The sequence below is a fragment of the Ochotona curzoniae genome, unplaced genomic scaffold (assembly GCF_017591425.1).
Source record: "Ochotona curzoniae isolate NIBS_2020 unplaced genomic scaffold, NIBS_Ocur_1.0 contig_3819, whole genome shotgun sequence".
Taxonomy (NCBI): Eukaryota; Metazoa; Chordata; class Mammalia; order Lagomorpha; family Ochotonidae; genus Ochotona; species Ochotona curzoniae.
This window is the reverse complement of record NW_024466004.1, coordinates 2,646,677-2,662,409: the sequence shown is the minus strand read 5'-3', so window position 1 is coordinate 2,662,409 and position 15,733 is coordinate 2,646,677. Positions and strand designations below refer to the sequence as shown.

Below are 15,733 nucleotides of genomic sequence, written 5' to 3'. Positions count from 1 at the left end.
GTGGGCCTGCAGGGCGAACATCTTGCGGTGCACTTATCTCCTGTGTGAGAAGACACTGGTAGTGATTTACATCAGTCAAAGCCCCCTGATTTGTTTTCTTTATAATTTGCACTAATGACCGACAGTGTGAATGTGTTGAGTTCTTCACCTTTGTTGACAACTTAAAAAGAAAATCATTAACTTACAGCCAGCTTACATTTATTTATTTAATTAAAAAGATTTCATTTTTATTGGAAAGACAGACCCACAGAGCGAAGAATTCAGAGGTCTTCCATCTGCTGGTTCATTCCACAAACAGCCACAATGGCCAGAGTCGAGCTGATCCTAAAGCCAGGAGCCAGGAGTTTCCTCTGGGTCTCCCGTGTGGGTGCAGGATCCCATTACTTAGGCTGCCTCTTCTGCTTCCCAGGCCACATGCAGGGAGCTGGTTGGGACATGCAGCAGTCCGGACACAAACCAGTGCCCATATGGGATGTAGGTGCATGCAAGGGAAGGATTTAGCTAGTTGAGCCATTATGCTGGGTCCCAGCTTACATTTATTAATTGCCCATCATAAGGACAGCTTTGTCTGTTATAAGTCTAAATACTGTCAGATTGCATGTTTATGTTGAAGTTGCTAAAATGTGAATTTATATGTGTGAGTAGTTTCCAGAAATACTCAGACAAGGAAGGCATACAAATTTTTCACTGGCTTTTGACTTGTTTTTGGGTCTGGTTTTGCAATTTCGTCACCAAACACTAAGAGTGCATGTGGTTTTCATTGTGGGTGGAGGGGGTACAGACTGACAAATAAGGAACCACACCCAAGCTTTGTAAGTGTAACAGGAGTTTTAGAAAAAATTGCTCTGCTGCTATCTTAAGAACATTTGAGTTTGCTTTGGTAGTCCTAGAGGTGTCACTGTAAAAAATTTTAGTGTGAGATGAGTCTGAGGGCAAAGTCTTGAATTTGTTAGCACTGATCATTGTGTGACATCATGAATCAGAATATTTGACTCTGAAGTAGAGGCCCAATTTGTGAAAGATTGTTTTTTTTGGTGGTGATTTTGTTTTTTGGAAAGCCGCCGTTACAGAAGGAAGAGACACAGAGATCTTTCATCTGTGGGTTTCTTCCACAAGTGGCTGCAGAGGCCAGAGCTGGGCCAGGCCAAGGCCAGCAGCCTGCAACTCCATCGAGGTCTTCCTCATGTGGGTGGCAGGGGTCCAAGTACTTGGGCTGTCTTCTGCTATTTACCTAGGCATATAAGCCGGTGGCTGGATCAGGAGTAGAATAGCCCGGACTTGAGCTTCCTGGTTTTGAATCTCTGCTTAGAAGGGATTTTCTTTTTTTTTTTCTTTTTAAAGATTTATTTATTTTTATTGGAAAGGCAGATATACAGAGAGGAGGAGAGACGGAGAGGAAGATCTTCTGTCCGATGATTCACTCCCCAAGTGACTGCAACGGCCGGTACTGCGCTGATCTGAAGCCAGGATCCAGGAACTTCCTCTGGGTCTCCCTCACGAGTGCAGGGTCCCAAGGCTTTGGGCGGTCCTTGACTGCTTTCCCAGGCCACAGGCAGGGAGCTGGATGGGAAGCAGGGCTGCCGGGATTAGAACCAGTGCACATATGGGATCCCGGGGCGTGTTTAAGGCGAGGACTTTAGCCGCTAGGTCACACCGCCAGGCCCAGAAGGGCTTTTCTTTATGTGATTTTCATCTGGAGATTAAAAATTTTTTTTCCTTAATGTTGAACTTTTTTTTAAAGATTTATTTTTATTGGAATGTCAGAGTTACAGAGAGAAGGAGAGCCAGAGAGAAAGGTCTTCTGTCTGCTGGATCACCTCAAGTTTCTGCAACAGTCAGAGCTGAGCCGATCCAAAGCCAGGAGCCAGGAGCTTCTTCCAGGTCTCCCATGCAGGTGCAGGGTCCCAAGGCTTTGGGTTTCCTTGACTGCTTTCCCAGGACACAAGTAGGGAGCTGGATGGGAAGTGAAGCAGCTGGGACATGTACTAGCACTCCCATGGGACAATGGAACTTGAAGGTGGAGGATTAGCCAGTTGAGCCATCATGCTGATCTCAAAAATAAGTCTATAAGTGTTTGTGTCTTTCCAAGAAAATTTAATCCACAAATTCGTTTAAAAATCTGTTAAGGAATGAGGAGGGAAAACTTTAAAAGACTTCATAAATTATACTGTCTTTAAAAATTACCCTGTTTCAGGTGCTTTTTTTCTCTGTGTGGAGATAAAAAGTCTGAAGATATAAAAGGAGAGTGGAAATCTAAAACATTGAGCATTGTTGGGCCCTGCGCGAAAATGTAGTGGTGAAAGTCCTTGCCTTGAATGCGCTGGGATCCCATATGGGCGCTGGTTCTAATCCCAGCGGTCGAGGATGGCCTAAAGCCTTGGAACCGTACACCTGCCTGGGAGACCTGGAAGAGCTTCTGGCTCCTGGCTTTGGATGGGTGCAGCACTGGCCGTTGTGCTCACTTGGGGAGTGAACCATTGGACAGAAAATCTTCCTCTCTGTCTCTCCTCCTCTCTGTATATCTGACTTTCCAATAAAAATAAATAAATCGTAAAAACAAAGCAAAACATCGAACCTTGTTGCAGATGCTAGGGCAAGTCAGTTATAGTGAACAGTTTGGCCAAGTGTGATAAAATAGGTTAGTCAAAATATCTGGGGCAAAATGAGATCTTAATGTGTAATTTCTTGGTACTTTTTTTCCTTCTGTAAAATGAGGAAGTCAGGGTTACTTGTTTAGAAGATATCTTTGATGACTAGAATTGGGATTCAGGTTTTCCTTTTTCTCTGTTTCTTTTATAGGTCTTTACTGTATGCTGTAAATTCAGTTAATCTGAAAACATTTAGTAAACAACTTAAGCTTGAGCTACCAAGATACCAATAGGGTAACATTTTCGTCACTTTTTTTTTTTAAAGATTTATTTATTTATTGGAAAGTCAGATATACAGAGAGGAGGAGAGACAGAGAGGAAGATCTTCTGTCCGATGATTCACTCCCCAAGTGACCGCAACGACCAATGCTATGCTGATCCGAAGCCGGGAACCAGGAACCTTTTCCGTGTCTCCCAAATGGGTGCAGGGTCCCAAGGCTTTGGGGGATCCTCGACTGCTTTCCCAGGCCACAAGCAGGGAGCTGGATGGGAAGTGGAGCTCCCGGGATTAGAACTGGCGCCCATATGGGATTCCAGTGCGTTCAAGGCGAGGACTTTAGCCACTAGGCCATGGCGCCGGGCCCAGTCACGTATTTTTAATATTTAAAAATTTATGTGGTTATTTAAAGATTTGTTTATTTATTTGCAAGGCAGAAATACAGAGAGAGGAGCGAAAGAAAGATCTTCCATCTGCTTGTTCACTCCCCAGATGACCACAGTCACTGGGGCCAGGAGCCAGGCACTTTTTTCAAGTCTCTGATATGGATGCAGTGCTCACATGGGATGCTGGTGCCACATGCAGTGGCTTAGCTTACTGTACCATGGTGCTGGCCCCTGCTTATTTATTTGAAATAAGGTGTAAGAGATCATACATCTGCTGCTTCACTCTAAAATGACTGGGCCAGCTCAGTCAACAGCCAGGAGCTCCATTCAGGTTGCCCTCATGGGTAGGAGGAGCCATCATGCTCTGGCTTCCCAGGAACTTAAGGAAGGAACTGGGCTGGAAGTGGAACACTCTAGACTTAACGTGACACTACATGGAATGTGTGTTTCTCAGGCTGTGGCTTACCATGCTGCACCACAACAGCAGCCCCTAGCTTTTTTTTTTTTTTTTAAACCTGTGGAAATGTGAAGCCCAAAAGTTTTTGGGAGACAAGTGTTTGTCCTAGTGATTCTGATGCCCGTGTCTGGCATTATGTACTGGCATAGGACTCCAGACTCCTGATTCTAGTTTACTAATGCAGACCCTGGAAAGCAAAGATAATGGCTGGCTCAGGTTATTAGATTTCTGTCCTTTGGTGGTGGGGGTGGCAGGGAAGGACCTGGATTGAGTTCCTAGCTACGAAGTTTTGCTTCTGCCTAGCCCCAGCTGTTGTGAGCACTGGAGGAATGAACCAGTGTGGGAGGTATCTTCTCTTTGTTTCTCAAATCAATAAAAAACAAAACAAAACAAACTGGTAGCAGTATATGTGTATTGAAGAAAATATTGAAAAACATAGAAGAGCAGAAGCCAGAATAATATTATCTATTATATTTTTTCAGTGTAGAGTTAGGCTAATAACAATTTTGATTACATATTTCTAATTTTTCTGTGCATGCATAAATATATAAGTAAAATTGAGATCATGATATTGTTTTACAATTTGTTTTCATTTGGATTGGAAACATTTTCCTGCAAACATTTGAGTGTATTTTCATTGCACGTTATTTCTTTATAAAACTTTTTCATATGTAATTGATTCTGTTGTATATTCAAGTACCTCTAGTTTTCCTTTGTTGTTGTAATTCTACGTTGAACTTCCTCGAGTTTCAATCTTTACAAGTTTTAGATTTCTTCATGGTTGATTTCTAGATGGCACAGAACTGAAACGGGTTCAGTATACTGAGTATTCTTAATTTTTGCATATGTTGTTGTGATCCTGTTCTTTTGTGAAAGCTCCAGCACTGAGTTGTAAGATGTATCCATGTGGGATTGCTTCTGACTATTGCGTAGTTATTTCCTATATGCATTCAAAACATCTTATTTATTTCTTGCTGAATTGTTTCAACTTTACCTAATACAAATAATGGCAGAATGAACATCCGATATGTATTGTACACAGTATCTGTGCCCCTAAGAGCCTGTGTGATACTTTGTCTGCCTTTATACTGGGGGATGGGATTTCCGGGTCAGAGGACATCAGCATCCTCAGACACTGTTTTCAGCAGTTGTTCTGTCTGGACTTTGTTGCATATAACTTGTCCTCCAGAAGTGTGGACCAGTGCACATTCTTACCTGAAGGGAGGGAGACAGCATGATCGGTGGATTCTAACTCCAAGACTGATAACTTCTCTTTTCTTTGTCTGTAGCAGCCATGGCAATGACAGGCTCAACACCCTGCTCATCCATGAGTAATCACACAAAGGAAAGGGTGACAATGACCAAAGTGACCCTGGAGAATTTTTACAGCAACCTTATCGCTCAGCATGAAGAACGAGAAATGAGGTAAATAATTTTATTTGAAAAAAAAAATGTGTCATGGTTATGACATTCATTTCTGGTGTCATAAAAACACATTTATAATGTTGAAAGGAGACAAGAATAGCAGCAACCATGTGGGAGCCACGGGGGAGTGAATCAGCTCCTGCAATGGCTGGGACAGGGCCTGGTGGAAGCCAGGAGATAGAACTCAAGCTCGGTCTCTCAGGTCAGTGCAGGTACCCAACTGCATGAGCCGTCACCTGCTTCCTCCTTTCATTAGTAGGAGCCAGAACTGGGATCAAACATAGCACTCTGATGGCAGATGCAGGCAAAGTAACTGCTAGGCCAAACATTTGCCATTGTAGTTAATTTTTCTTTATTTATTTTTTTTTTTTAAAGATTTATTTTTATTGTTTTTTATTGGAAAGGCAGATATACAGAGAGGAGAGACAGAGAGGAAGATCTTCCATCCGATGATTCACTCCCCAAGTGAGTGCAACGGCCGATACTATGCCGATCCAGAGCCAGGAGCCTCTTCCGGGTCTCCCACGTGGGTGCAGGGTCCCAAAGCTTTGGGCCGTCCTCTGCTGCTTTCCCAGGCCACAGGCAGGGAGCTGGAAGGGAAGTGAGGCTGCCGGGATTAGAACCGGCGCCCATATGGGATCCCGGGCGTGCAAGGCGAGGACCTTTAACCACTTGCGCCACCGCGCCGGGCCCTATTTTTCTTTATTTTTTTTTAAAGATTTATTTATTTTTATTGGAAAGTCAGATATACAGAGAGGAGGAGAGACAGAGAGGAAGATCTTCTGTCCGATGACTAACTCCCCAAGTGACTGCAATGGCCAGTGCTGCGCCGATCCGAAGCCGGGAACCAGAATCCTCCTCCAGGTCTCCCACGTGGGTGCAGGTTCCCAAAGCCTTTGGGCGGTCCTTGACTGCTTTCCCAGGCCACAAGCAGGGAGCTGAATGGGAATTGGAGCTGCCGGGATTAGAACTGGCGCCCATATGGGATCCCAGTGTGTTTGAGGCGAGGACTTTAGCCACTAGGCCATGCTGCCAGGCCCTGTAGATAATTTTTAAAGCTGTGTAATGGGCCCAGTGCGGTGGCCTAGTGGCTAAAGTCCTAGTATTGAATGTGCCAGCGGTCCTGCTTCCCATCCAGCTCCCTGCTTGTGGCCTGGGAAAGCAGTTGAGTATAGCCTAAAGCCTTGGGACCCTGCACCCACGTGGGAGACCTGGAGGAAGTTCCTGGCTCCTGGCTTTGGATTGGCACAGCTTTAGCTGTTGCAGTCACTTGGGGAGTGATTCATTGGATGGAAGATTTTCCTCTCTGCCTCTCCTTCTCTATGTATATCTGACTTTCCAATAAAAATAAATAAATCTTTAAAAAAAATAGCTATGTGACAGCATGGAAAAAATGGCATCTTTGGAGTAAGACCTGGATTTGGAATTGTGCTTGTATCAATTAGTAGCTGTATCTGGAACAAACTTCTTCTTTTCTCAGTTTCTCCCCCATCAAGAAAAATGGGTGTGATTCTGCCCTGCAGGATTAGTTCAGGGATTAGATGTAACATAATGTGGGCAGCACCATAATGCTTCACAGGTAGAGGTCATTTAGTTAATGGTAATAGCAGCAGCTGTTGTTGTTACTGCTCTGGTACATGCTTTTTATGTCCTTACTCATAATTAAAAATCTTTTCCTAACATTTTTTTGTGAATTTGTTTAGAAGTTCAGAAAGGTTAAAAGAATTGCACAGAAAATACCTGTGTAGAGGTAATCTAGAAGATAGTCATCATTTGTTATGCTTGTTTTAATCATATATTCAGCTATCCATCACTGCGTTTGTTCATGTAAAATTTAAAAATATTTTTAAAAATTTATATAAAAGGTAGAGAGGCAGTAATTTTATATCCACTGGTTCACTGCCCAAATACCTCCAGCAGCCAGGGCAGCACAGAGTCAAGGCCAGAGCTTGAAACTCAGCCTGGATCTTTCATGTAGGTGGCAAGGACTCAGCTGCTTGAGCCGTGACCAGCTGCCTCTCAGGGTGCATTAGCAGGAAGCTGGAATGGGAAGAGGAGCTGAGATTGAAACCCAGATTCCCTGATGGAATAGAGACATCCTTAGCAGCCTCTCTCTGCCAGTTGCTTGCCCTGCCTCTCTTTCATATTTGCAGTACTTTCAAGTTTGCTACAGATGTCATGATATGTTTGAGTGTTTCTGCCTGTATGATATCAGCTAGTAGGGTGGGTTACGGAGCAGTGGGTTAATTACTGCTTAGGTTGCTTGCGTCCTAAATCAGAGTACCTGCCTGCTCTGCATCCATCCAGCTCCCTGCTGCTGTGCAGCCCGAGAGGCAGCAGAGGGCGGCTCAGGTCATCGGGTCCCTGCCAGCCATGTGGGAGACTGGGATAGAGCTCTCGGGCTCCTGCTTTGCCCTGCTCCAGTTGTGGCTGTTCAATGAGTGGACAGTGAATGCAAGATAGTATAATAGTGCCTCTATCTGCCTTGCAAATAAAATGAAAATAAGCTTTTAAGAAACTAGTGTTCAATATATTTTTTTTAGCAGAGTGTAAAATTTGCATGAGTTTTAACAAATGAATATGCTTGTATGCATAAACCCATTTGATGAGGTTTAACAAATGTGTATACCTATATAAATTAAAACCTGTATCGAAATGTAGAATATTAGCATCCTTCCAGAAAGTTGTTTCTTGCTTGTTATTCATTTAACCTTGGGCAACCACTGTTGTGACTTTGTTTCTAGCATAGATTGGTCTTGCCTATTCCATGGAAGTGGAACATTCAGCTGGAATCACAGGGTAAATGACTCATTTGAGGAAAACATCTCTTATACACATAATATTTTTGAGATTGATTCTTTATTATTATTGTTATTATTAGAGTAAATTTATTTATTGGAAAGACAAAATAGCAGGATGTGGGAGGAAAGAGAAAGAGAGATAGATCTTTTATCCACTGGTTCACTCGCCAAATGCTGGTAGGTAATGGTGCTGAGCTAGGCTAAACCGAGAAGTTGGGATCTCTAGCTGGGTCTTTCACTTGTTGGCTGGGCTCCAGGGCCTTGGGCCACCGTCCCCCGCTTTCCCAGGCACGTTAGCGGGAGCTGGATTGAAGTGGAGCAGCCCGGACTTGAGCTGGTGCTGTAGTACAAAGGTCAGCGTCGTGGGGGCAGCTTCACCTGCTGCTCCACAGTGCTGGTTCCTCATGCGTGTTTCCTACATATATTAGTGGTTGCTTGTTTCTCTTCATTGCTGTGTACCGCTCTGTTTTCTACATCTCAGTTTGTCCTCCAGTTTTTGACTATTGAATAAACTTAACATTTCTGTACAAGTCTTTCTGTGATCATTTGTTTTCAGTTAGCAGGTAAATACTTAGGAATGGAATTGGTCATAAACATACGTAACAGGTATTTAGTTTGGTAAGAAACTACTAAATTCTTCCTAGGAGGAAATAAGAATTCCAATTGTTTTTTATTTTTGCAAACATTTATATTGTTGGTATGTGGGTTTTGTTTGATTGTTTTGAAAGACAAAGAAAGGGAAGGATCTTCTGTCTGTTAGCTTAAAGCCCAAATGCCCAGAATAGTCAGGGCTGGACCAGGCTGAAGTCAGGAACACTGAACTCCATCCTGGTTTTAGTGTCGGTTTCAGGGACTCAAATATTGAGTCATTGTGTGCCTTCTGGGGTACTTGCCAGTGGAGCTAGGACTTGAAGCAGAAACCGTGGCATGGGATGCATGGACATCCCAAGTGATACTGTGCCAAAGCCTGCCCCTATGGTTTGAGTCTACTGTTCCCTGTCTGAATTATTCAGCATTGAAATAGAATTAATTTGCACTCTTGGAATTATCAATAATGTAAGCTTCTCTCTTTAGTACATGTAAACTCATAGGTGAATATCTAAGCACTCTGGGGAAGAAAATTGGGGACTCAGGATAGATGCTCCGCCAGGACTAGGACTAAGATGCTCCGCCTGAGTTTTGGATGCAGATTTTTATTGTTTCTTATTTGTTGTTTGAGCCTGTGGATTTGTAATCTAATTTGTCATAGAACACATTTTAATTTAATATATACATATATTTTTTAAAGATTTATTTTTTATTTTTATTGGAAAGGCGGATACAGAGAGGAGAGACAGAGAGGAAGATCCTCTGTCCGATGATTCACTCCCCAAGTGAGCGCAACGGCCGATACTATGCCGGTCTGAAGCCCGGAGCCTCTTCTGGGTCTCCCACGCGGGTGCAGGGTCCCAAAGCTTTGGGCCGTCCTCGACTGCTTTCCCGGGCCACAGGCAGGGAGCTGGATGGGAAGTGGGGCTGCCGGGACTGGAACCGGCGCCCATATGGGATTCCGGGCGTGCAAGGTGAGGACCTTAACCACTTGCGCCATTGTGCCGGGTCCTTAATATATACTTTTAAAGATTTATTTATTTTTATTGGAAAGGCAGATATACAGAGAGGAGCAGAGACAGAAAGGAAGATCTTCTGTCCGATGATTCACTCCCCAAGCAGCTGCAATGGCTGGAGCTAAGCCAATCTGAAGCCAGGAGCCAGGAGCTCTTCCAGATCTCCCAAATGGGTGCAGGGTCCCAAGGCTTTGGGCTGTCCTTGACTGCTTTCCCAGGCCACAAGCAGGGAGTTGGATGGGAAGCGGGGCCACTGGGATTAGAACTGGCGCCCATATGGGATCCCAGCACATGCAAGGTGAGGACTTTCACCACTACACTGTCACGCCAGGCCCTTAATTTAATATTGTTATTGAGATAAATATTTATTGACTAGAACGAAATTTGTTTTTTTTCAGTGTTCGTTTATCTGTGTTTCTGTCTTTGTTAGTGGCATCATTCTCACCCCCTCCCCTGCCCCAGAAAAGAAATTTTCAGATGTTTCTTTTGATTTCTATTTACAGTTATTTTTCTTTCAGGGACTAGTCACTTCTTTCTAGTGTGATGTCTTTACCGCACAGCTGAATTGTTAGAATAGCTGTCAGTGGCCTCTGTCTGTTCATTACTTTTCCTGCCTTACCATTACTGCTGGCTGTTATTCTAAAAGAGCAGTCTTGTTAACATCACTGTTGCTTAAGCCTTTGCTAGCACTCTTGTGTTCAGAGTGAGATCTATGCTGCTTGGCTGTATGTATGTCAGCTTCACTGGATTGCGAGTTGTTGCTTCTTGAGTGTACCCTCACTTGGAGTGCCTCCTGCTCAGATTACCTGGTGATCTGGACAGCTGGTAAATGGTGAAGAGGTTCTAGCCCAGTATTGTGATGAATTAATGAAAACCTACTTTTAATAAAGTTTTACTTATTTCTCTTAGTTATATCAAATCAATGTGAGATTGTGGATCAAAAATAGTCTCAGATACAATTGTTAAAATGAAGTTTATATCCTAGAGGTTTGTTTGCTGTTTGCGGTTTTGATTGTGGTGTCAGCTCATTTTTTTCATCACTCGTGTCTGGCCTGTCTGCCTTTGCCTTTGTTGTTCCTGTTTGCTTGTAGCGGGTAGTAAGAAGAAGATGTGAAAAAATGTGTATTTTTGTGTCAGAGAGAGCTAGAAACAACCTGATGTAAGAGATTATCAAATACCTGCTGTGTTCGAAAATCAAGATGGCACAATAGGGTAAGGATACATTTAAACAGATGGAGAAACATTAGCGAGTGTGAATCAGAGAGGGCACATTCTAGGGAACAGGAGAGGACACGGTGACAACATGGGCACCCACCTGGAGACTGACAGACACAGGAAAGCAGTGGACACAATGGTATGGTGTTGCTGTGACCAATACCCTAGCAGCATTCAGCCAGTGGCGATTTGAACTACACTAGCAGTTGAAACTTCATCAGCAGCAAGGTGGGAGGGGTGTTCACTAGGAGCTCAGGGGGTAAACCAGACAAAGACCTGCCCATCCTGCTTGTTTGTTTGATGTGACCAGGAGCAGAGACAGAGTGGCAGGTCCCAGACGTGTGGAGGTGTGGAGTGAGAGCAGGTTAGATTTCACAGCCCAGTCCACCCCCTAGAGCCAAATTGGGCGCCATTTTGTATAGGGAGGCAAAGACTGGGACTGGATTGCACATGCACTTAGCTGAAAGTGAACTCATTTCTGACTCCGTGGACTGCAACAATGTGGTATCCTATAGGTTCAATCCAAGATAGGTCAAAGTAGTTCTCAGACCTGATGGCTAGCAGATCAAGAACTTTAGTAGTGGCACATCAGGCGCCATTTCGTATAGTATGGTAAAGAATTTAAGACTACAGGGACAGTAGTGAACTGTGCATGTGTTAAGCAGGGTGTGAACTCACTGAGCTCAGTGCATTGCACTGGTCCCAAAGGGAAAATAATACCAACTTTGGCATTGTCTGGGTCAAAATAGGTCTGTGTGGCCCTCAGACCTAACAGCCAACAGGTTCCGGCATGATCAGTGCCACCAGCAATCTAGTTATATAGGACCCCTGGTGTCTCTCTAATCCTGGAAACTGCTCTAACAGGAAGTGGGAGAAAGCTTGTACAGACAATGGTGCAGTGCAGCCTCAGTACAGAATCACAGAAGGTGGAGATTGGTGAGCCAGGAGCTGGGCCTATGGAGACCATGGTGGTAGTAATAAGAACTCAGACCTGGGGCCTGGCGCAGTAGCCTAGCGGCTAAAGTCCTTGCCTTGAATGTGCCAGGATCCCATGAGGGCTCTGGTTGTAATCCCGGCAGCCCTGCTTCCGATCCAGCTGCCTGCTTGTGGTCTGGGAAAGCAGTCAAGGATGGAACTAAGACTTTGGGAACTTGCACCCACGTGGGGGACCTGGAGGAAGTTCTTGGCTCCTGGCTTCGAATCTGTGCAGCACCAGCTTTTGCATCCACTCAAGGAGAGAATCAATGGATGGAAGATATTCCTCTCTGTCTCTCCTCTTCTGTATATCTCACTTTCCAATAAAAATAAAATACATCTTAAAAAAAAAGAACCCAGACCTGGAACTCGCAGGAGGAAGTAGCAGAAGTGACTGCAAACAAAGAGCCATGTCCCAATCACAATAAGTAAAATTAAATTGTAGAGTTGTGGGTAACAGTGTTTAGAAACCTGCACCAAGGAGAAGAATCTGCAGAATCTGCTAACTAGAAGTACAATGACCAAGAGGAAAAGAGGAGACAAAGGCACAACGAATATTACTGAGGACTGCTGCCATCCTGCAGAACTCTCGAGGGCCTGGAAAAACAGGAACCGCCAACACAACCGGCACACACACACTGAATGAACGATTGAACGAAAAGCCAAACAAAAAGAGGGCAAACGAACAGAAAGGCAAACGAAAAAGGAAGGCGAACAAAAAGATTTATTGCTGAAAGCGGGCTGCTTATATACAGTTCTCCACTAATCACTTCTCTTCTTGGGTCCACTTGGTGCCACGTGATAGGCCAGTAGCAACGACATAATCGCAGCCGGGATATTAGCCTATCCCTGTGACTTCCTGTTTGCCTACTGGTGGGACAAATCCTGCCTCCTGGCCCTCGGCCAGCTGCCATCTTGTGACCACCTATCATACGCGTGGGGTCATCATACACTGGGGTCATCATACACGTGGGGTCAGCTGCTCCCCACAGAGGACTTCAATGCAAAGGAGTAAAACCCTTTGCCAACCTCAGTTACCTGAGGAAGACATTGAGAAAATGGGGGATACAGAATTCAAAACACTTGTTTAAAAGTTTCTTATCAGCAACAGGAAGTACATGATTTAGGAATTCAAGAAATTTAAGGATTATGTCACTCAGGAAGTGAATCAAGTGAAAACTGATATATTAGAAATGAAGAATACAGTGGAGCAAATTAAAAAGTACAGTGGAAGTCTCCAAAATAGAATGGATGAAGAAGAAAGAATCTCAGAATTGGAAAATATTTCCTGTCACCAGGAAGAAACAAAAAGCTGGAAGCAGAGCTGGGTCAAGCTAAAAAACAAAAAAATGCAAGAATTGAAAGACACTATTAAAAGGCCAAATATAAGAGTTATGGGACTCCCAGAATTGCAGAAAGAGAAGCTGGGATTAAATTCAATGAAATAACAAGGGAAAATTTCCCAATTCTAGGGAAAGAATTGGGAAACAACATCCAGGAGGGGCACAGAACTCCCAACAGGGTTGACCAAAAGTGATCTTCACCACGACACATGATAATCAAACTCTCTTCAGTCGAGCATAAGGAAAAAAATCCTTAAATGTGCACGTGAAAAAAATCAATTTGTATATAAAACAATGCCAGTTAAATTCATAGGAGAGCTCTCACAGGAAATTCTACAGGTCAGAAGATAATGGAGCGGTATATTCCAGATTCTGAAAATCTCAGGGCCTATGCAAATGTATCTTAAAAGGATGATAATAATAATAAAAGTAAAAAAAAAAATACAAGCTGTGTGGTGGTTAAGAAATAACTGAGGGAGGGAGAAGAAACATTGCATTTCAAATCAAGATTCATTGTTGCCTTGAAATCATTTTGAAATATAAACTCTTTAAAAATGTAGACCTGAGACTAGAACATTCTTTCACTTGTCTTAGCCATTGTAACTTATTTTTGTTTTTATGAGGCATTTTAGATTTACTATATGCATGTGGAGTTTTCAGAAAGCTGTTTTTTCATATCTTTTTTTTGTTTGTTTTAGACAAAAGAAACTAGAAAAAGTGATGGAAGAAGAGGGCCTGAAGGATGAAGAGGTAATTAATCCTGGAAAAATTTTTCTTCAAGTGCAGCCTGGCATGTTGTATCTTGTCCATTGAGTTAACTTGGGTGCTTAGGGGAAGGGTTTTGGCATGGAATAGAGGAATTTGAGAGGTGGCATGTTTCTGCAGTTGGGTGTTTGTTTCGAGGTAGGAGTTAATTGTTAAATATCCAGCAGAAAAAGGCCTTTTGGCACTTTGCAATAATTGATTAGATTTAGAGTTGCCAGAAATAATGAGAGCATTAATTAAATTTTGATGAAGAAAGATATAGCATTTCTGCAGCATTCATGAAAAGACTCTGCAGAAGTGGGACAAATTTCTGAAATCGTTATCTAAGTGAAATTTTGTCTTTAGGTCAGCCCTTGGGCCCAGTGCACACAGAAATGGTGGTGGGTAGAAATAACACTGCAAGGAGCACGAGACAGTGGGAATTCCTTGAGAAATGGAAACAAATCATGAAAGTCAGGACAGTGTTAGAAAAGAGCAAGTGCTTACTCGAATGGTAGTTACTGGGGTGCAGTGAACTACATGGAGTATGATACCTAGAGAGAGAAAAAAATCTTTCTGTTTTATGTAAAAAAGATTAAAGGGAAATGTTGATCCCTCCTCCAAGAGAAGTGCTAGAGGTGAATGTGTCAGATTCTTGGGGGAGGCACCCACCTGTTGAGTGTAACCCGACCTTCTGTTGTGCTTCCATGTGGGAAATGATCGTGCCTAGTTGAGTGTGGTCCTGTTTTCCAGCTCACTAAGTAAAAATGCGATCTGTTGCAGTTTTGGAGTTTCAGCCCCTGCTCTTCTCCCCCTCTCTGTTGAATATTAGAAACGACTCAGGCGATCAGCACATGCTCGAAAGGAAACTGAGTTTCTTCGTTTGAAGAGAACAAGGCTTGGATTGGAAGATTTTGAGTCCTTAAAAGTTATAGGCAGAGGAGCATTTGGTGAGGTAAAAACCACAGCTATTTGTCAAGTACAAAAGTACTATAGAGCTTCAAAAATTGTAACATAAGCTGGTAATAGTGGATATAAGCCAAATGTACGGAGTTAGGTGCATCAGGTTTGCCAGCCCCACATCCTAACCTCCTTGTCTGTCCTGTTTCTCTATGTCTACCTTCTTCTCCTGTCTCAGTTATCAATTTTGATTGGTACATTAAATATTGATCTAGAGGGAAAATTAAAAATTGGAAGGGAATCCATTTTTTTCCATTTTATTATTTTATGATACATTTCCATAGGCAGAAATATATTAATTTTTTAGCTAACACTTTTCTGTGGTAAGCATGACAGTAGCCTGTTTTTGTTTTGTTTTTTTTTTTTTTTCTTTTAGGATTTAATTTTGGGCTCAGAATAATCCTTACCTTTGTAAGTGCTGAGATCCCATATGGGTGCTGGTTCGTGTCCTGGCTGCTCTCCTTATCATCCAGATCCCTGCTTGTAGCCTGGGAAAGTGGTAGAAGATGGCCCAAAGCCTAGGGACCCTGTGCCCATGTGGAGACCCAGGAGAAACTCCTGACTCCTGGTTTTGGATCAGCTCAGCTCTAGCCATTGAGGCCATTTGGGAAGTGAAGCAGCAGATGAAAGATCTTTCTGTCTCTCTTCTCTGTAAATATGATCTACCTTTTCAATAAAAATAAATAAATCTTTTTTAAAAAAAGGTTTATTTTTATTGGAAAGACAGATTTACATAGGAGAGACAGAGAAAGTTTTTCCTTCCACTGATTCATTCCCCAGATGGCCTCAATGGCCAGAGCTGAGCCCATCTGAATTAGGAGCCAGCATTGCAAAGGTATATAACGCCCCATTGTCACATGTTGAGCACTAGATCGGAAGTTAAACCCAAGCGTTTCTGACCCTAAAGTTCTTGCTTTTCCTACTACCTTTATAGTAGCAAACCAGCATATGTCTACAC

The 15,733-nt window shown here is 43.1% G+C and overlaps 1 protein-coding gene across 3 annotated transcripts in view; it reads left to right on the top strand.

Moving 5' to 3' along the window:
• STK38 (serine/threonine kinase 38) overlaps positions 1–15,733 on the top strand; it is a 45,279-nt gene that overhangs the window by 5,725 nt on the left and 23,821 nt on the right. For 2 of the 3 annotated variants that reach the window (XM_040983267.1, XM_040983265.1), the window contains exons 2-4: positions 4,998–5,133; positions 13,770–13,821; positions 14,648–14,770. In XM_040983267.1, the coding sequence (XP_040839201.1) occupies positions 5,003–5,133; positions 13,770–13,821; positions 14,648–14,770 (306 nt within the window). In that variant the 5' untranslated portion in view covers positions 4,998–5,002. The remainder of the gene's footprint in view (positions 1–4,997; positions 5,134–13,769; positions 13,822–14,647; positions 14,771–15,733) is intronic. The other variant, XM_040983266.1, reaches the window with a different exon arrangement.